The 17,135-nt window shown below is 39.1% G+C and overlaps 1 protein-coding gene across 3 annotated transcripts in view; it reads right to left on the reverse strand.

The window, feature by feature from the left end:
- Window positions 1–17,135, reverse strand: part of LOC115117739 (sodium-dependent phosphate transport protein 2A-like) — a 33,246-nt gene that overhangs the window by 14,892 nt on the left and 1,219 nt on the right. Inside the window, exons 2-8 of one of the 3 annotated variants that reach the window (XM_029646232.2) lie at window positions 16,044–16,092; window positions 14,097–14,177; window positions 13,767–13,955; window positions 11,758–11,904; window positions 11,251–11,394; window positions 10,182–10,293; window positions 8,560–8,755 (exon numbers count right to left, since the gene is read on the reverse strand). In XM_029646232.2, coding sequence (XP_029502092.1) covers window positions 8,560–8,755; window positions 10,182–10,293; window positions 11,251–11,394; window positions 11,758–11,904; window positions 13,767–13,955; window positions 14,097–14,177; window positions 16,044–16,077 — 903 coding nt within the window. In that variant the 5' untranslated portion in view covers window positions 16,078–16,092. Of the gene's footprint in view, window positions 1–8,559; window positions 8,756–10,181; window positions 10,294–11,250; window positions 11,395–11,757; window positions 11,908–13,766; window positions 13,956–14,096; window positions 14,178–16,043; window positions 16,093–17,135 lie in introns of all 3 variants that reach the window. The other 2 variants (XM_029646231.2, XM_029646233.2) reach the window with 2 other exon arrangements.

Below are 17,135 nucleotides of genomic sequence, written 5' to 3' on the forward strand. Positions count from 1 at the left end.
TAATACCTGTATGATGAGTTTAGTGACTGGTTAGCACCTGTATGATGAGTTTAATGACTGGTTAGCACCTGTATGATACATTTAATGACCGGTTAATACCTGTATGATGAGTTTAATGACTGGTTAACACCTGTATGATGAGTTTAATGACTGGTTAATACCTATATGATACGTTTAATGACTGGTTAGCACCTGTATGATGAGTTTAATGACTGGTTAATACCAATATGATACGTTTAATGACTGGTTAACACCTGTATGATGAGTTTAATGACTGGTTAATACCTATATGATACGTTTAATGACTGGTTAGCACCTGTATGATACGTTTAATGACTGGTTAACACTTGTATGATGAGTTTAATGACTGGTTAACACCTGTATGATACGTTTAATGACTTGTTAACACCTGTATGATGAGTTTAATGACTGGTCAGCACCTGTATGACGTATGACATGTTTAATGACTGGTTAACACCTGTATGATACGTTTAATGACTGGTTAACACATGTATGATGAGTTTAATGACTGGTTAGCACCTGTATGATGAGTTTAGTGACTGGTTACCACCTGTATGATGAGTTTAATGACTGGTTAACACCTGTATGATACGTTTAATGACTGGTTAACACCTGTATGATCAGTTTAATGACTGGTCAGCACCTGTATGATGAGTTTAATGACTGGTTAGCACCTGTATGATCCATTTAATGACCGGTTAATACCTGTATGATGAGTTTAATGACTGGTTAACCCCTGTATGATGAGTTTAATGACTGGTTAACACCTGTATGATGAGTTTAATGACTGGTTAACACCTGTATGATGAGTTAAATGACTGGTCAGCACCTGTATGATGAGTTTAATGACTGGTTAGCACCTGTATGATACATTTAATGACCGGTTAATACCTGTATGATGAGTTTAATGACTGGTTAACACCTGTATGATGAGTTTAATGACTGGTTAACACCTGTATGATGAGTTTAATGACTGGTTAACACCTGTATGATGAGTTAAATGACTGGTCAGCACCTGTATGACGTATGACATGTTTAATGACTGGTTAACACCTGTATGATGAGTTAAATGACTGGTCAGCACCTGTATGATGAGTTTAATGACTGGTTAGCACCTGTATGATACATTTAATGACCGGTTAATACCTGTATGATGAGTTTAATGACTGGTTAACACCTGTATGATGAGTTTAATGACTGGTTAACACCTGTATGATACGTTTAATGACTGGTTAACACCTGTATGATGAGTTTAATGACTGGTTAACACCTGTATGATACGTTTAATGACTGGTTAACACCTGTATGATGAGTTTAATGACTGGTCAGCACCTGTATGATGAGTTTAATGACTGGTTAGCACCTGTATGATACATTTAATGACCGGTTAATACCTGTATGATGAGTTTAGTGACTGGTTAGCACCTGTATGATGAGTTTAATGACTGGTTAGCACCTGTATGATACATTTAATGACCGGTTAATACCTGTATGATGAGTTTAGTGACTGGTTAGCACCTGTATGATGAGTTTAATGACTGGTTAACACCTGTATGATGAGTTTAATGACTGGTTAACACCTGTATGGTGAGTTTAATGACTGGTTAACACCTGTATGATACGTTTAATGACTTGTTAACACCTGTATGATGAGTTTAATGACTGGTGAGCACCTGTATGACGAGTTTAATGACTGGTTAACACCTGTATGATGAGTTTAGTGACTGGTTAGCACCTGTATGATGAGTTTAATGACTGGTTAGCACCTGTATGATACATTTAATGACCGGTTAATACCTGTATGATGAGTTTAATGACTGGTTAACACCTGTATGATGAGTTTAATGACTGGTTAACACCTGTATGATGAGTTTAATGACTGGTTAACACCTGTATGATGAGTTAAATGACTGGTCAGCACCTGTATGACGTATGACATGTTTAATGACTGGTTAACACCTGTATGATACGTTTAATGACTGGTTAACACCTGTATGATGAGTTTAATGACTGGTTAGCACCTGTATGATGAGTTTAATGACTGGTTAACACCTGTATGATATGTTTAATGACTGGTTAACACCTGTATGATGAGTTTAGTGACTGGTTAGCACCTGTATGATGAGTTTAATGACTGGTTAGCACCTGTATGATACATTTAATGACCGGTTAATACCTGTATGATGAGTTTAATGACTGGTTAACACCTGTATGATGAGTTTAATGACTGGTTAACACCTGTATGATGAGTTTAATGACTGGTTAACACCTGTATGATACGTTTAATGACTTGTTAACACCTGTATGATGAGTTTAATGACTGGTCAGCACCTGTATAACGTATGACATGTTTAATGACTGGTTAACACCTGTATGATACGTTTAATGACTGGTTAACACATGTATGATGAGTTTAATGACTGGTTAGCACCTGTATGATGAGTTTAATGACTGGTTACCACCTGTATGATGAGTTTAATGACTGGTTAACACCTGTATGATACGTTTAATGACTGGTTAACACCTGTATGATGAGTTTAATGACTTGTCAGCACCTGTATGATGAGTTTAATGACTGGTTAACACCTGTATGATACGTTTAATGACTGGTTAACACCTGTATGATGAGTTTAATGACTGGTCAGCACTTGTATGATGAGTTTAATGACTGGTTAGCACCTGTATGATACATTTAATGACCGGTTAATACCTGTATGATGAGTTTAATGACTGGTTAACACCTGTATGATGAGTTTAATGACTGGTTAACACCTGTATGATGAGTTTAATGACTGGTCAGCACCTGTATGACATGTTTAATGAATGACTGGTTAACACCTGTATGATGAGTTTAATGACTGGTTAACACCTGTATGATACATTTATTGACTGGTTAACACCTGTATGATGAGTTTAATGACTGGTTAACACCTGTATGATGAGTTTAATGACTGGTTAACACCTGTATGATGAGTTTAATGACTGGTCAGCACCTGTATGACATGTTTAATGACTGGTTAACACCTGTATGATACGTTTAATGACTGGTTAACACCTGTATGATGAGTTTAATGACTGGTTAACACCTGTATGATACGTTTAATGACTGGTTAACACCTATATGATGAGTTTAATGACTGGTTAATACCTGTGTGATGAGTTTAATGACTTTAACACCTGATACGTTTAATGACTGGTTAACACCTGTATGATGAGTTTAATGACTGGTTAATACCTGTGTGATGAGTTTAATGACTGGTTAACACCTGTATGATACGTTTAATGACTGGTTAACACCTGTATGATGAGTTTAATGACTGGTTAATACCTATATGATACGTTTAATGACTGGTTAGCACCTGTATGATACGTTTAATGACTGGTTAACACCTGTATGATACGTTTAATGACTGGTTAACACATGTATGATGAGTTTAATGACTGGTTAGCACCTGTATGATGAGTTTAATGACTGGTTAATACCTGTAAGATGAGTTTAATGACTGGTTAACACCTGTATGATGAGTTTAATGACTGGTTACCACCTGTATGATGAGTTTAATGACTGGTTAGCACCTGTATGATACATTTAATGACCGGTTAATACCTGTATGATGAGTTTAGTGACTGGTTAGCACCTGTATGATGAGTTTAATGACTGGTTAACACCTGTATGATGAGTTTAATGACTGGTTAACACCTGTATGGTGAGTTTAATGACTGGTTAACACCTGTATGATACGTTTAATGACTTGTTAACACCTGTATGATGAGTTTAATGACTGGTGAGCACCTGTATGACGAGTTTAATGACTGGTTAACACCTGTATGATGAGTTTAGTGACTGGTTAGCACCTGTATGATGAGTTTAATGACTGGTTAGCACCTGTATGATACATTTAATGACCGGTTAATACCTGTATGATGAGTTTAATGACTGGTTAACACCTGTATGATGAGTTTAATGACTGGTTAACACCTGTATGATGAGTTTAATGACTGGTTAACACCTGTATGATGAGTTAAATGACTGGTCAGCACCTGTATGACGTATGACATGTTTAATGACTGGTTAACACCTGTATGATACGTTTAATGACTGGTTAACACCTGTATGATGAGTTTAATGACTGGTTAGCACCTGTATGATGAGTTTAATGACTGGTTAACACCTGTATGATATGTTTAATGACTGGTTAACACCTGTATGATGAGTTTAGTGACTGGTTAGCACCTGTATGATGAGTTTAATGACTGGTTAGCACCTGTATGATACATTTAATGACCGGTTAATACCTGTATGATGAGTTTAATGACTGGTTAACACCTGTATGATGAGTTTAATGACTGGTTAACACCTGTATGATGAGTTTAATGACTGGTTAACACCTGTATGATACGTTTAATGACTTGTTAACACCTGTATGATGAGTTTAATGACTGGTCAGCACCTGTATAACGTATGACATGTTTAATGACTGGTTAACACCTGTATGATACGTTTAATGACTGGTTAACACATGTATGATGAGTTTAATGACTGGTTAGCACCTGTATGATGAGTTTAATGACTGGTTACCACCTGTATGATGAGTTTAATGACTGGTTAACACCTGTATGATACGTTTAATGACTGGTTAACACCTGTATGATGAGTTTAATGACTGGTCAGCACCTGTATGATGAGTTTAATGACTGGTTAACACCTGTATGATACGTTTAATGACTGGTTAACACCTGTATGATGAGTTTAATGACTGGTCAGCACCTGTATGATGAGTTTAATGACTGGTTAGCACCTGTATGATACATTTAATGACCGGTTAATACCTGTATGATGAGTTTAATGACTGGTTAACACCTGTATGATGAGTTTAATGACTGGTTAACACCTGTATGGTGAGTTTAATGACTGGTTAACACCTGTATGATACGTTTAATGACTTGTTAACACCTGTATGATGGGTTTAATGACTGGTGAGCACCTGTATGACGAGTTTAATGACTGGTTAACACCTGTATGATGAGTTTAGTGACTGGTTAGCACCTGTATGATGAGTTTAATGACTGGTTACCACCTGTATGATGAGTTTAATGACTGGTTAACACCTGTATGATACGTTTAATGACTGGTTAACACCTGTATGATGAGTTTAATGACTGGTTAACACCTGTATGATGAGTTTAATGACTGGTTAACACCTGTATGATGAGTTTAATGACTGGTCAGCACCTGTATGACATGTTTAATGAATGACTGGTTAACACCTGTATGATGAGTTTAATGACTGGTTAACACCTGTATGATACATTTATTGACTGGTTAACACCTGTATGATGAGTTTAATGACTGGTTAACACCTGTATGATGAGTTTAATGACTGGTTAACACCTGTATGATGAGTTTAATGACTGGTCAGCACCTGTATGACATGTTTAATGACTGGTTAACACCTGTATGATACGTTTAATGACTGGTTAACACCTGTATGATGAGTTTAATGACTGGTTAACACCTGTATGATACGTTTAATGACTGGTTAACACCTATATGATGAGTTTAATGACTGGTTAATACCTGTGTGATGAGTTTAATGACTGGTTAACACCTGTATGATACGTTTAATGACTGGTTAACACCTATATGATGAGTTTAATGACTGGTTAATACCTGTGTGATGAGTTTAATGACTGGTTAACACCTGTATGATACGTTTAATGACTGGTTAACACCTGTATGATGAGTTTAATGACTGGTTAATACCTATATGATACGTTTAATGACTGGTTAGCACCTGTATGATACGTTTAATGACTGGTTAACACCTGTATGATACGTTTAATGACTGGTTAACACATGTATGATGAGTTTAATGACTGGTTAGCACCTGTATGATGAGTTTAATGACTGGTTAATACCTGTAAGATGAGTTTAATGACTGGTTAACACCTGTATGATGAGTTTAATGACTGGTTACCACCTGTATGATGAGTTTAATGACTGGTTAACACCTGTATGATACGTTTAATGACTGGTTAACACCTGTATGATGAGTTTAATGACTGGTTAACACCTGTATGATGAGTTTAATGACTGGTTAACACCTGTATGACATGTTTAATGAATGACTGGTTAACACCTGTATGATGAGTTTAATGACTGGTTAACACCTGTATGATATGTTTATTGACTGGTCAGCACCTGTATGACATGTTTAATGAATGACTGGTTAACACCTGTATGATGAGTTTAATGACTGGTCAGCACCTGTATGACATGTTTAATGAATGACTGGTTAGCACCTGTATGATGAGTTTAATGACTGGTGAGCACCTGTATGATGAGTTTAATGACTGGTTAACACCTGTATGATATGTTTAATGACTGGTTAACACCTGTATGATATGTTTAATGACTGGTTAACACCTGTATGATGAGTTTAGTGACTGGTTAACACCTGTATGATGAGTTTAATGACTGGTTAGCACCTGTATGATGAGTTTAATGACTGGTGAGCACCTGTATGATATGTTTAATGACTGGTTAACACCTGTATGATGAGTTTAGTGACTGGTTAGCACCTGTATGATGAGTTTAATGACTGGTTAGCACCTGTATGATACATTTAATGACCGGTTAATACCTGTATGATGAGTTTAATGACTGGTTAACACCTGTATGATGAGTTTAATGACTGGTTAACACCTGTATGATGAGTTTAATGACTGGTTAACACCTGTATGATGAGTTAAATGACTGGTCAGCACCTGTATGACGTATGACATGTTTAATGACTGGTTAACACCTGTATGATACGTTTAATGACTGGTTAACACCTGTATGATGAGTTTAATGACTGGTTAGCACCTGTATGATGAGTTTAATGACTGGTTAACACCTGTATGATATGTTTAATGACTGGTTAACACCTGTATGATGAGTTTAGTGACTGGTTAGCACCTGTATGATGAGTTTAATGACTGGTTAGCACCTGTATGATACATTTAATGACCGGTTAATACCTGTATGATGAGTTTAATGACTGGTTAACACCTGTATGATGAGTTTAATGACTGGTTAACACCTGTATGATGAGTTTAATGACTGGTTAACACCTGTATGATACGTTTAATGACTTGTTAACACCTGTATGATGAGTTTAATGACTGGTCAGCACCTGTATAACGTATGACATGTTTAATGACTGGTTAACACCTGTATGATACGTTTAATGACTGGTTAACACATGTATGATGAGTTTAATGACTGGTTAGCACCTGTATGATGAGTTTAATGACTGGTTAACACCTGTATGATACGTTTAATGACTGGTTAACACCTGTATGATGAGTTTAATGACTGGTCAGCACCTGTATGATGAGTTTAATGACTGGTTAGCACCTGTATGATACATTTAATGACCGGTTAATACCTGTATGATGAGTTTAGTGACTGGTTAGCACCTGTATGATGAGTTTAATGACTGGTTAGCACCTGTATGATACATTTAATGACCGGTTAATACCTGTATGATGAGTTTAATGACTGGTTAACACCTGTATGATGAGTTTAATGACTGGTTAACACCTGTATGGTGAGTTTAATGACTGGTTAACACCTGTATGATACGTTTAATGACTTGTTAACACCTGTATGATGAGTTTAATGACTGGTGAGCACCTGTATGACGAGTTTAATGACTGGTTAACACCTGTATGATGAGTTTAGTGACTGGTTAGCACCTGTATGATGAGTTTAATGACTGGTTAGCACCTGTATGATACATTTAATGACCGGTTAATACCTGTATGATGAGTTTAATGACTGGTTAACACCTGTATGATGAGTTTAATGACTGGTTAACACCTGTATGATGAGTTTAATGACTGGTTAACACCTGTATGATGAGTTAAATGACTGGTCAGCACCTGTATGACGTATGACATGTTTAATGACTGGTTAACACCTGTATGATACGTTTAATGACTGGTTAACACCTGTATGATGAGTTTAATGACTGGTTAGCACCTGTATGATGAGTTTAATGACTGGTTAACACCTGTATGATATGTTTAATGACTGGTTAACACCTGTATGATGAGTTTAGTGACTGGTTAGCACCTGTATGATGAGTTTAATGACTGGTTAGCACCTGTATGATACATTTAATGACCGGTTAATACCTGTATGATGAGTTTAATGACTGGTTAACACCTGTATGATGAGTTTAATGACTGGTTAACACCTGTATGATGAGTTTAATGACTGGTTATAATGACTGGTTAGCACCTGTATGATGAGTTTAATGACTGGTTAACACCTGTATGATACGTTTAATGACTGGTTAACACCTATATGATGAGTTTAATGACTGGTTAATACCTGTGTGATGAGTTTAATGACTGGTTAACACCTGTATGATACGTTTAATGACTGGTTAACACCTATATGATGAGTTTAATGACTGGTTAATACCTGTGTGATGAGTTTAATGACTGGTTAACACCTGTATGATACGTTTAATGACTGGTTAATACCTGTATGATGAGTTTAGTGACTGGTTCAGTGATGACCTTCAGTAGCTCAGGGGCGTCCTCTCCAGTCTGGATGTTGAAGCTGGTGACTACGATGTGGGCCAGGTGGGTCATCAGCCCTGTAGCCACCTCCATCGGCAGCAGCACCAGCACAGACAGCCAGTTGAAACAGTCATGGATGGTAGCCCCAGCAAACGCACTGAACACAGAGACAGAACCCAGTTGTGGGTTGGTTAATTGTGTGTTTGATCTCCTCCAATAATTTACCTTAGCGGTGTTATGGGTAATTGTACTGATGATTTTTAATAATATGCCCTTACGCATTACTTGTTTCATCATGTACTTATGTGACTGAGTTATGTGGCTGAGTTATTTAAGTTAGTTTAGTGAAAGTGTCCATTTCACTTTAAATGGACAATAAAGTGTTTTAAACTCGGAGCAGAAAGGTCATTGTGATACTCATCCCCAGAAGATAAGATATGCATATTATTAGTAGATTTGGATAGAAAACACTCTGACGTTTCTAAAGCTGTTTGAATCATGTCTATGAGTATAACTGAACTTATTTAGCAGGCAAAACCCAGAGGACGAACCATTCAGATTTATTTTTTTGAGGTCACTCTTTTAAATGGTTTTTCATTGGAAATCCAGATTTCTAAGGGACCTTCTTGCCTTTCCTATCGCTTTCACTGGATGTCAACAGTCTTTAGAAATTGGTTGGGGTTTTTCCTTTGTGTAATGAAGAAGTACGGCCATCTTGAACGAGGGTAACTTGAAGTGTACTGTTAGATAGAAGCGTGTGACCAGAAAGCTAGCTACAGTTTGTTTTCCTCCTGTATTGAACACAGATCATCCCGGCTTCAATTTTATCGATTATTTACGTTAAAAAATACATAAAGTTGTATTACAAAAGTACTTTGAAATGTTTTGGCAAAGTTTACAGGTAACTTTTGAGATATTTTGTAGTCACGTTGCGCAAGTTGGAACCGGTGTTTTTCTGGATCAAACGCGACAAATAAATTGACATTTTGGATATATATCGACGGAATTAATCGAACAAAAGGACCATTTGTGATGTTTATGGGACATATTGGAGTGCCAACAAAAGAAGCTCGTCAAAGGTAATGCATGAATTATATTTTTATTTCTGATTTTTGTGTCGCGCCTGCAGGGTTGAAATATGCTTCTCTCTTTATTTACTATGGTGCTATCCTCAGATAATAACATTGTTTGCTTTCGCCGAAAAGCCTTTTTGAAATCTGACATGTTGGCTGGATTCAAAACAAATGTAGCTTTAATTTGGTATCTTGCATGTGTGATTTCATGAAAGTTAGATTTTTATAGTAATTTATTTGAATTTGGAGCTCTGCATTTTCCCTGGAGTTTGGCTAGGTGGGACGATAGCATCCCACATATCCCAGAGAGGTTAATAAGGTTAGTGATATGGGGTCAACAGGCTTGAGACATGTCATTGCTGCTGTTGATAGGCTTATATATGGTTAGATTATGTTATACTGTTAACATTACAGCACATGTACTGGAGAGAAGTACAGTTATAGAGTTCACTGCACTGCTTCTCTCCTCTCCTCTCCTCTTCCATCTCCTCTCCTCCCATCCCCTTGTACCGTTTGAAGTCATTTCTCTCCCCTGCCTGCATCATGGCTACGATGGTGTTGGTAACCGATGTCCCAATGTTGGTCCCCATGATGATAGGAACGGCAGACCGGACCTCCAGCACTGTCGGAAGGAAGGAAGGAAGGAAGGAAGGAAGGAAGGAAGGAAGGAAGGAAGGAAGGAAGGAAGGAAGGAAGGAAGGAAGGAAGGAAGGAAGGAAGGAAGGAAGGAAGGAAGGAAGGAAGGAAGGAAGGAAGGAAGGAAACAAACAAACAAACAAACAGACAGACAGACACACAGACAGACACACATAGTTACACAACCTCCCTTATTTATGTAACGACTTTGGCTTCTTCTCAAAGACTGCATAAAGTGCCATGATTATGGTAATGCTTGGGCTTAAATATTATCAAACCTGACCCTTCCTATTTCAAAATGCTTTTAATGGAGGGAAAACTGAAGGTAATTTGCAGGTGAGTGGAGGCATCTCAGTTTTTAACTGAAGAACTGGTTTTATTTTTGCTGGGGCCTATTATGCAGATGATGACCCTTTGCGCATTCACACATACATACAGCTCACAGACAGACAGGAGGCACAGAGAAGCTGGGCGGTTGTAATTGCCCATAATTCCCCTGGTGTCCTGTCTGAGATTGGCTGCTGAGACAGAGACAGTCCTGGCATACTGATGTACCATAGCCACTGGTCACATACACACAGTGAATGAGAGGTCTCTGTGGATAACCCCTATTGGCAGCAGACAGCCCACCCCAAGAGACTGTTATACATAACTAAGCACTGACAATGATGACAGAGCTCCACCACTTTGTTTCAAATTCATAAGAATCTTGTTTCACTGGTCCCTTTAATCCTATTCACTCAGTTCAGATTTACAAGCCATGTTTTCACCCTCATGCAGACCAACACAAGCCCAAAAACATGTATGCACACACCCACAAGACTGCAGGCACACACACACACACACACACACACACACACACACACACACACACACACACACACACACACACGCCTGCACGAACACACACGCAGACACAGAATCTCTCTCTCCAAGTACTCACATCCTGAGGAGACGAGGCTGACGATGATGGAGGTGGATGTGGAGGAGCTCTGGACCAATACAGTGACCAGTATCCCCACCACCAGCCCTGCTACTGGGTTAGACAGCACCGCATTGTCTTTGAAGATGTCCCCTGCTACCTTACCTTCAGTCACACACATACAGGATGTACAGCTCTTAACACATCCCCTACACCATGACAATAGACAGGGTTTCCACCTAGTTCAGAGTTAGAGTAAACACACAGTTTACAGTACCATATCATGAATCAGTTTGTACCAATAGTATCCTATTAGTTATGTTTAGTTATACAATAGTAATTGTCATCGACTCAACAGGTTTCCACAGGTTTTCTCATCATAGTCATCAAAATGCACGAGTCAGTTAATCTCACAAAGCACACCCAGAGAGGACAGGACAGAGTGCAAAACATCCTAATTACAGTGAGACATAAAATCCCTCATTACCTAATTCATCTCGGAGGGACAGTTGAGTGTAATCTACTCACCCCCAGCCAGCTGGAACGCTGAACTCAGTGTGTCTAATGAACAGACAAAGAAGAAGAGGAGGAGGAGGAGGAGAGGGATCTTGGAGCAGTTGATGAAGAGTTCTCTGACTCTGTTGGGACTGAGCTCCATGTCAGGTTCTGCGGTGGCTGCTGATCAAAACAAGAGAAACAACCAGAGAACGAAAGAACAAGAAAGAAAAAGATAGAAAGAACAAATGCATTATTACAATGTTTCTTCCTGAAGATCAAACCAACATTTGTCCTAGTTAAGAAACAGTATCGCTTTGACAAGACAAGGCAACAACGTAATGACAAAATAAGCAAAGCCTCTCCCATTGTGACCTAATTTTTGTGTGTATGTACTGACATGTACTGTACATATAAGAGATAGATGCGCACACACTCTTAACACACACTCATTAGTAATCTTTAGTTGTATCGTTTCTTTATAATTAATTGTGTACATTTGTGACTTTAGTTGTAGTTTTACATATATACACAGTATATACACTCAGTGGCCAGTTTATCACAAAAATGGATTGCTTGTACCAAAAGTGAGTCACATGGCCGGGGCTTGCTATATAAAGCAGGCAGACCGGCTTCGGGGCATTCAGTTACTGTTCGATTGAACGTTAGAATGGCCAAACGAGTGACCTAAACGACTTGGTATAATCGTTGGTGCCAGACACGCCGGATCCAGTATCTCAGAAACAGCTGCCCTGCTGGGCTTTTCAGAAGTTGAAGGAGAATGGCAGGAATTGTGCAAGCTAACAGGCAGGCCACAAACAGACAAATAACAGCGCAGTACAACAGTAGTGTGCAGAATGGCATCTAGGAACGCACAACTCGTTGTCACGGATGGGCTATTGCAGCAGACAACAACACCAGGTTCCACTCGTATCAACTGGAAACAAGAAGAAAGCGGCTCCAGTGGGCACGCGATCACCAACACTAGACAATTGAGGAGAGAAAAAACTCACTGAAGCCGTTCTGGCAAGTCATGGTGGCCAACGCCCTATTAAGACACTTTATGTTGGTGTTTATTTTATTTTTGTAAGGTTCTGTATTTATTGTCTTAGTCAATCTTGTGTTCTGTTTTGTTGTGATCTTGAACATAGCACTGTCTTTCATTTTTGTTCATTGATTTCACCTGTGTGAGTTACTCACCTGGTCTCTTCAGCTCCTTATTTAGTTCAGTTCATTCTGTTTGTGCCTTTGTGAGGTATTGTTTGTTTTGACTCTACTAAGCCTTTTCCTAGCTCGTTTGTGAGAACCAGTTATAGTCTTCAGTCCTAGTTTTGATTCACCTGCCTGTTTGCCCACCTGTGTATGACCATTGCCTGCCTGTGACCACGATTCCTGCCTTCTGTGAAGGCGAAGTAAACACCTGCCACGCTCTGTGAGTGAATCTACACCTTTTTCTCCCTGAGTATTCATTACAATTGTGGCAGTTACCTGTAGCAGCAGGCTACACAGAGAATGGAACAGCTGGAAAGGGGAAACGGCTTGAGTCGTAGAAAATGGAATAAAATATTGCGGATAAAATTTGGATGATCACTTCACTGAGAGCTTGGCCGTTTCTAAAAAGACGAATGATGGTGTTTTTGGAGCCTTTATTCATGTATTTTCGGGGGGCCCATAGTACACAAGGAGGATGAGGAAGTGATTTGCTGTTTTGGATAAGTTTCTCAAAAACATGAAATCACAAAAAAGGTGTCTTGACCCTTCTATAATATACTATTTACATAAATGTGTTTGTAAAAAAAGGAACATTTTCCTTTCATGTTTAATGCATGTAAATTGTAAAGTATTTTTGTCTGTAATGTATTATTCACTGTGTCAGATCCCAGGAAAACTAGCTGTCAGCTTTGGTGTGGGCCCATTGGGAGCCTAATAAAATAAAATAAAATGACTGACTAATAGGTTATCACAATGACTCTCTTCCACATGTAAATGTAGTATAATTGCATGCAGGGGGAAAATGTGTCTGGAACTTCAGAGTGCTGTACCTTGCTCTTTGGGGGGACTGTTCCCTTCCCTTGGTTTGGGGGAGGAGGTGGGGGAGGTTGGTTCATCCTCCTGGCTGTACCCCTCCAAGCTGCTGATGAGGTCCAGAGTGGACCCAAGGCCTGACTCCCTGTCCTCCTCCAGGAGATGTTTGGGACGCAGGGAAGCGGGAGCGCCATGGGTCCGTCCCCCTAAAACCACAGTTTACATTTTACTGGATTCAAACAATTAATTCTGAATTTGAGGTTGAAGACAAAGTATTTATTGACAAAGTGCCTTGAATTCTCTGGGCACACTTTTTGATATGATAAAATATCACTCTTGGAATTTACCGTTGTAGTTGATCATAGGTTCCACGCTGGATGAAAGTATTGTGATTAGACGAGAGGACATGATGACTTCACTGTATAGGGCTGTAGAGAAAGAGTATCTTATTTTATTTGGCCATTTAAAAAAAAAAAAAAAAAAAAATGCTACACCCAGCAGCAAATATACACAGTACCAGTGAAAAGTTTGGAGACACCTACTCATTCAAGGGTTTTTCTTTATTTTTACTGTTTTGTTGAACAATAGTGAAGACATATGAAAAAACACATATGGAATCATGTAGTAACCAAAAAAAGTGTTAAACAAATCAAAATATATTTTATATTTGAGATTCTTCAAAGTAGCAACCCTTTGCATTGCATTGATGACAGCTTTGCACACTCTTGGCATTCTCTCAACCAGCTTCACCTGGAAGGCTTTACCAACAGTATTGAAGGAGTTTCCACATATGCTGAGCACATGTTGGCTGCTTTTCCTTCACTCTGTGGTCAAACTCATCTCAAATCATCTCAATTGGGTGTAAACGGGGGATTGTGAAGGCCAGGACATCTGATGGAGCACTCCATCACTCTCCTTCTTGGTCAAATAGCCCTTACACAGCCTGGAGGTGTATTGGGTCATTGTCCTGTTGAAAAATAAATGATAGTCCCACTCAGCGCAAACCAGATGGGATGGCATATCGCTGCAGAATGCTGTGGTAGCCATGCTGGTTAAGTGTGCCTTGAATTCTAAATAAATCACTGGCAGTGTCACCAGAAAAGCACCCCCACACCATCACACCTCTTCCTCCATGCTTCACGTTGGGAACCACACATGCAGAGATCATCCGTTCATCTACTCTGAATATCATAAAGACACTTTGGTTGGAACCAAAAACCTCAAATTTGGACTCATCAGACCAAAGACGTATTTCCACCAGTCTAATGTCCATTGCTCGTGTTTCTTGGCCCAAGCAAGTCTCTTTTTATTATTTGGGTCCTTTAGTAGTGGTTTCTTTGCAGCAATTCGACCATGAAGGCCTGATTCACACAGTCTCCTCTGAACAGTTGAGGTTGAGATGTGTCTGTTACTTAAACTCTGTGAAGCATTTATTTGTGTTGCAATTTCTGGAGGCGTGTAATTCTCATGAACATATACTCTGCAGCAGAGGTAACTCTGGGTGGTCTTTTCAAGTCCTTTCAAGTCTTAAAGTAATGATGGATTGTCGTTTCTCTTTGCTTATTTGTGCTCTTCTTGCCATAATATGGACTTGGCTTTTGCCAAATCGGGCTTTCTTCTGTATACCACCCCTACCTTGTCACAACACAACTAATTGGCTCAAACACATTAAGAAGGAAAGAAATTCCACAAATGAACTTTTAACAAGGCACACTTGCATTCCAGGTGACTACCTCATGAAGCTGGTTGAGAGAATGCTAAGAGTGTGCAAAGCTGTCATCAAGGCAAAGGGTGGCTACTTTGGAGAATCTAACATTTAAAATACATTTTTATTTATTTAACACTTTTTTGGTTATTAAATGATTCCATACGTGATATTTCATAGTTTTGATGTCTTCACTATTATTCTACAATGTAGAAAATAGTAAAAAATTAAGAAAATCCCTGGAATGAGTAGGTGTGTCTAAACTTTTGACTGGTACTGTATACCAACAACTGTCTATAGCCATTGTGGTCCTCTTTTGTGGACAAGGGTAGCAGGGAAAAAATTATTGACATGGTCGCTATTTGCCATACATTCAATTCGAACTCAAGATGGGAGCAGTTAAATAATGAAACCATAAGGCCAACCCTCTGTAATTCCAGATGAGTCCTTCATTTATTGCAAATATGCCAATTTTAGTCACTGGCTATAAGAGGAAAAAAGTCAACACTAGCTTTAATTCCAAGGTTGAGACAGACTGCAATACCTACATATCAGAGAGACATGGAACAGGGACAAACACTGCCCTTACCTTTCGTAACCCTCTCTGCTTTCACTGTGCTCATCCTTTCACCAGCTAGCTAAAGAGAAGGTGCGATAGCAGCCAATTAAATGTGAACAAAGGAAGACTACATTGTATTAACTGACAGCAGTCCTTGATGTAAGGGGTCAACAGTCCTCTGCTCTCTGGCAGTACTCAGATAAACTTGTCTTGTAGACATCATCCCTACCAGTAAAGGCCTTGTCAGATGAAGAGAACACCTCTGTCCTCAGAAACATCATTGTCCTCAGAAACATAAATGTAACATAAATGTCCTCAGAAAAATCACTGTCCTCAGAAACATCTCTGTTCTCAGAAACATCTCTGTTCTCAGAAACATCACTCCTCAGAAACATAAATGTAACATCACTGTCCTCAGAAACATCTCTTTCCCAATTTTCCCCTCTAAATTTCCGGTGCTTATGGTCGTCAGACTGCCGGCCGACACTTTCTACAGAAATCAGACTCCCTTCCTTCAAAGTTGTCTTGTTCTCTCTGTAGGGGAAAGCTTTTTTCACGTCTAAGCTGTCGCTTAGAGGTTTTCAGATTGGGGACACCTGCGGAGTTGTTACAGGTAATGTGTTCTTAAAAGCCTAGAACCTTTTCTGTGACTGTGAGTTGAGTACTTATTTTAGAGTGACGGTAGCACTTCTGTGCCATCTTGCTGGTTGAGCTGTTTTCTGAGTGTGTGAGGAATCTAGGCACCAACAGAGTTACAGCAGGCTAATATATAAATCTACAGAAAGAAGTGAGTGCAACTCTGAATTCCTTTATGTGAGTGTGTGTGTGTGTGTGTGTGTGTGTGTGTGTGTGTGTGTGTGTGTGTGTGTGTGTGTGTGTGTGTGTGATCGTGTGCGAGTGTTTGCGCGACTGCGGGTGTGTGTGTGTCCGTGTGTGTGTGTGTGTCTTCTAATTCTACCTACATGATGTACCTCTCCAAGATGAGAATTATTTTGTGGTTTGTATTCATTGTAAATAATGATGAGTGAGAAAGTTACAGACGGTCAAAGATAATAGCCCCAAGACATGCTAACCTCTCCTGTTATTGGTAAAGGTGAGAGATTGGCATGTCTTGGCATGCAC

The sequence above is a fragment of the Oncorhynchus nerka genome, linkage group LG5 (assembly GCF_034236695.1).
Source record: "Oncorhynchus nerka isolate Pitt River linkage group LG5, Oner_Uvic_2.0, whole genome shotgun sequence".
Taxonomy (NCBI): domain Eukaryota; kingdom Metazoa; phylum Chordata; class Actinopteri; order Salmoniformes; family Salmonidae; genus Oncorhynchus; species Oncorhynchus nerka.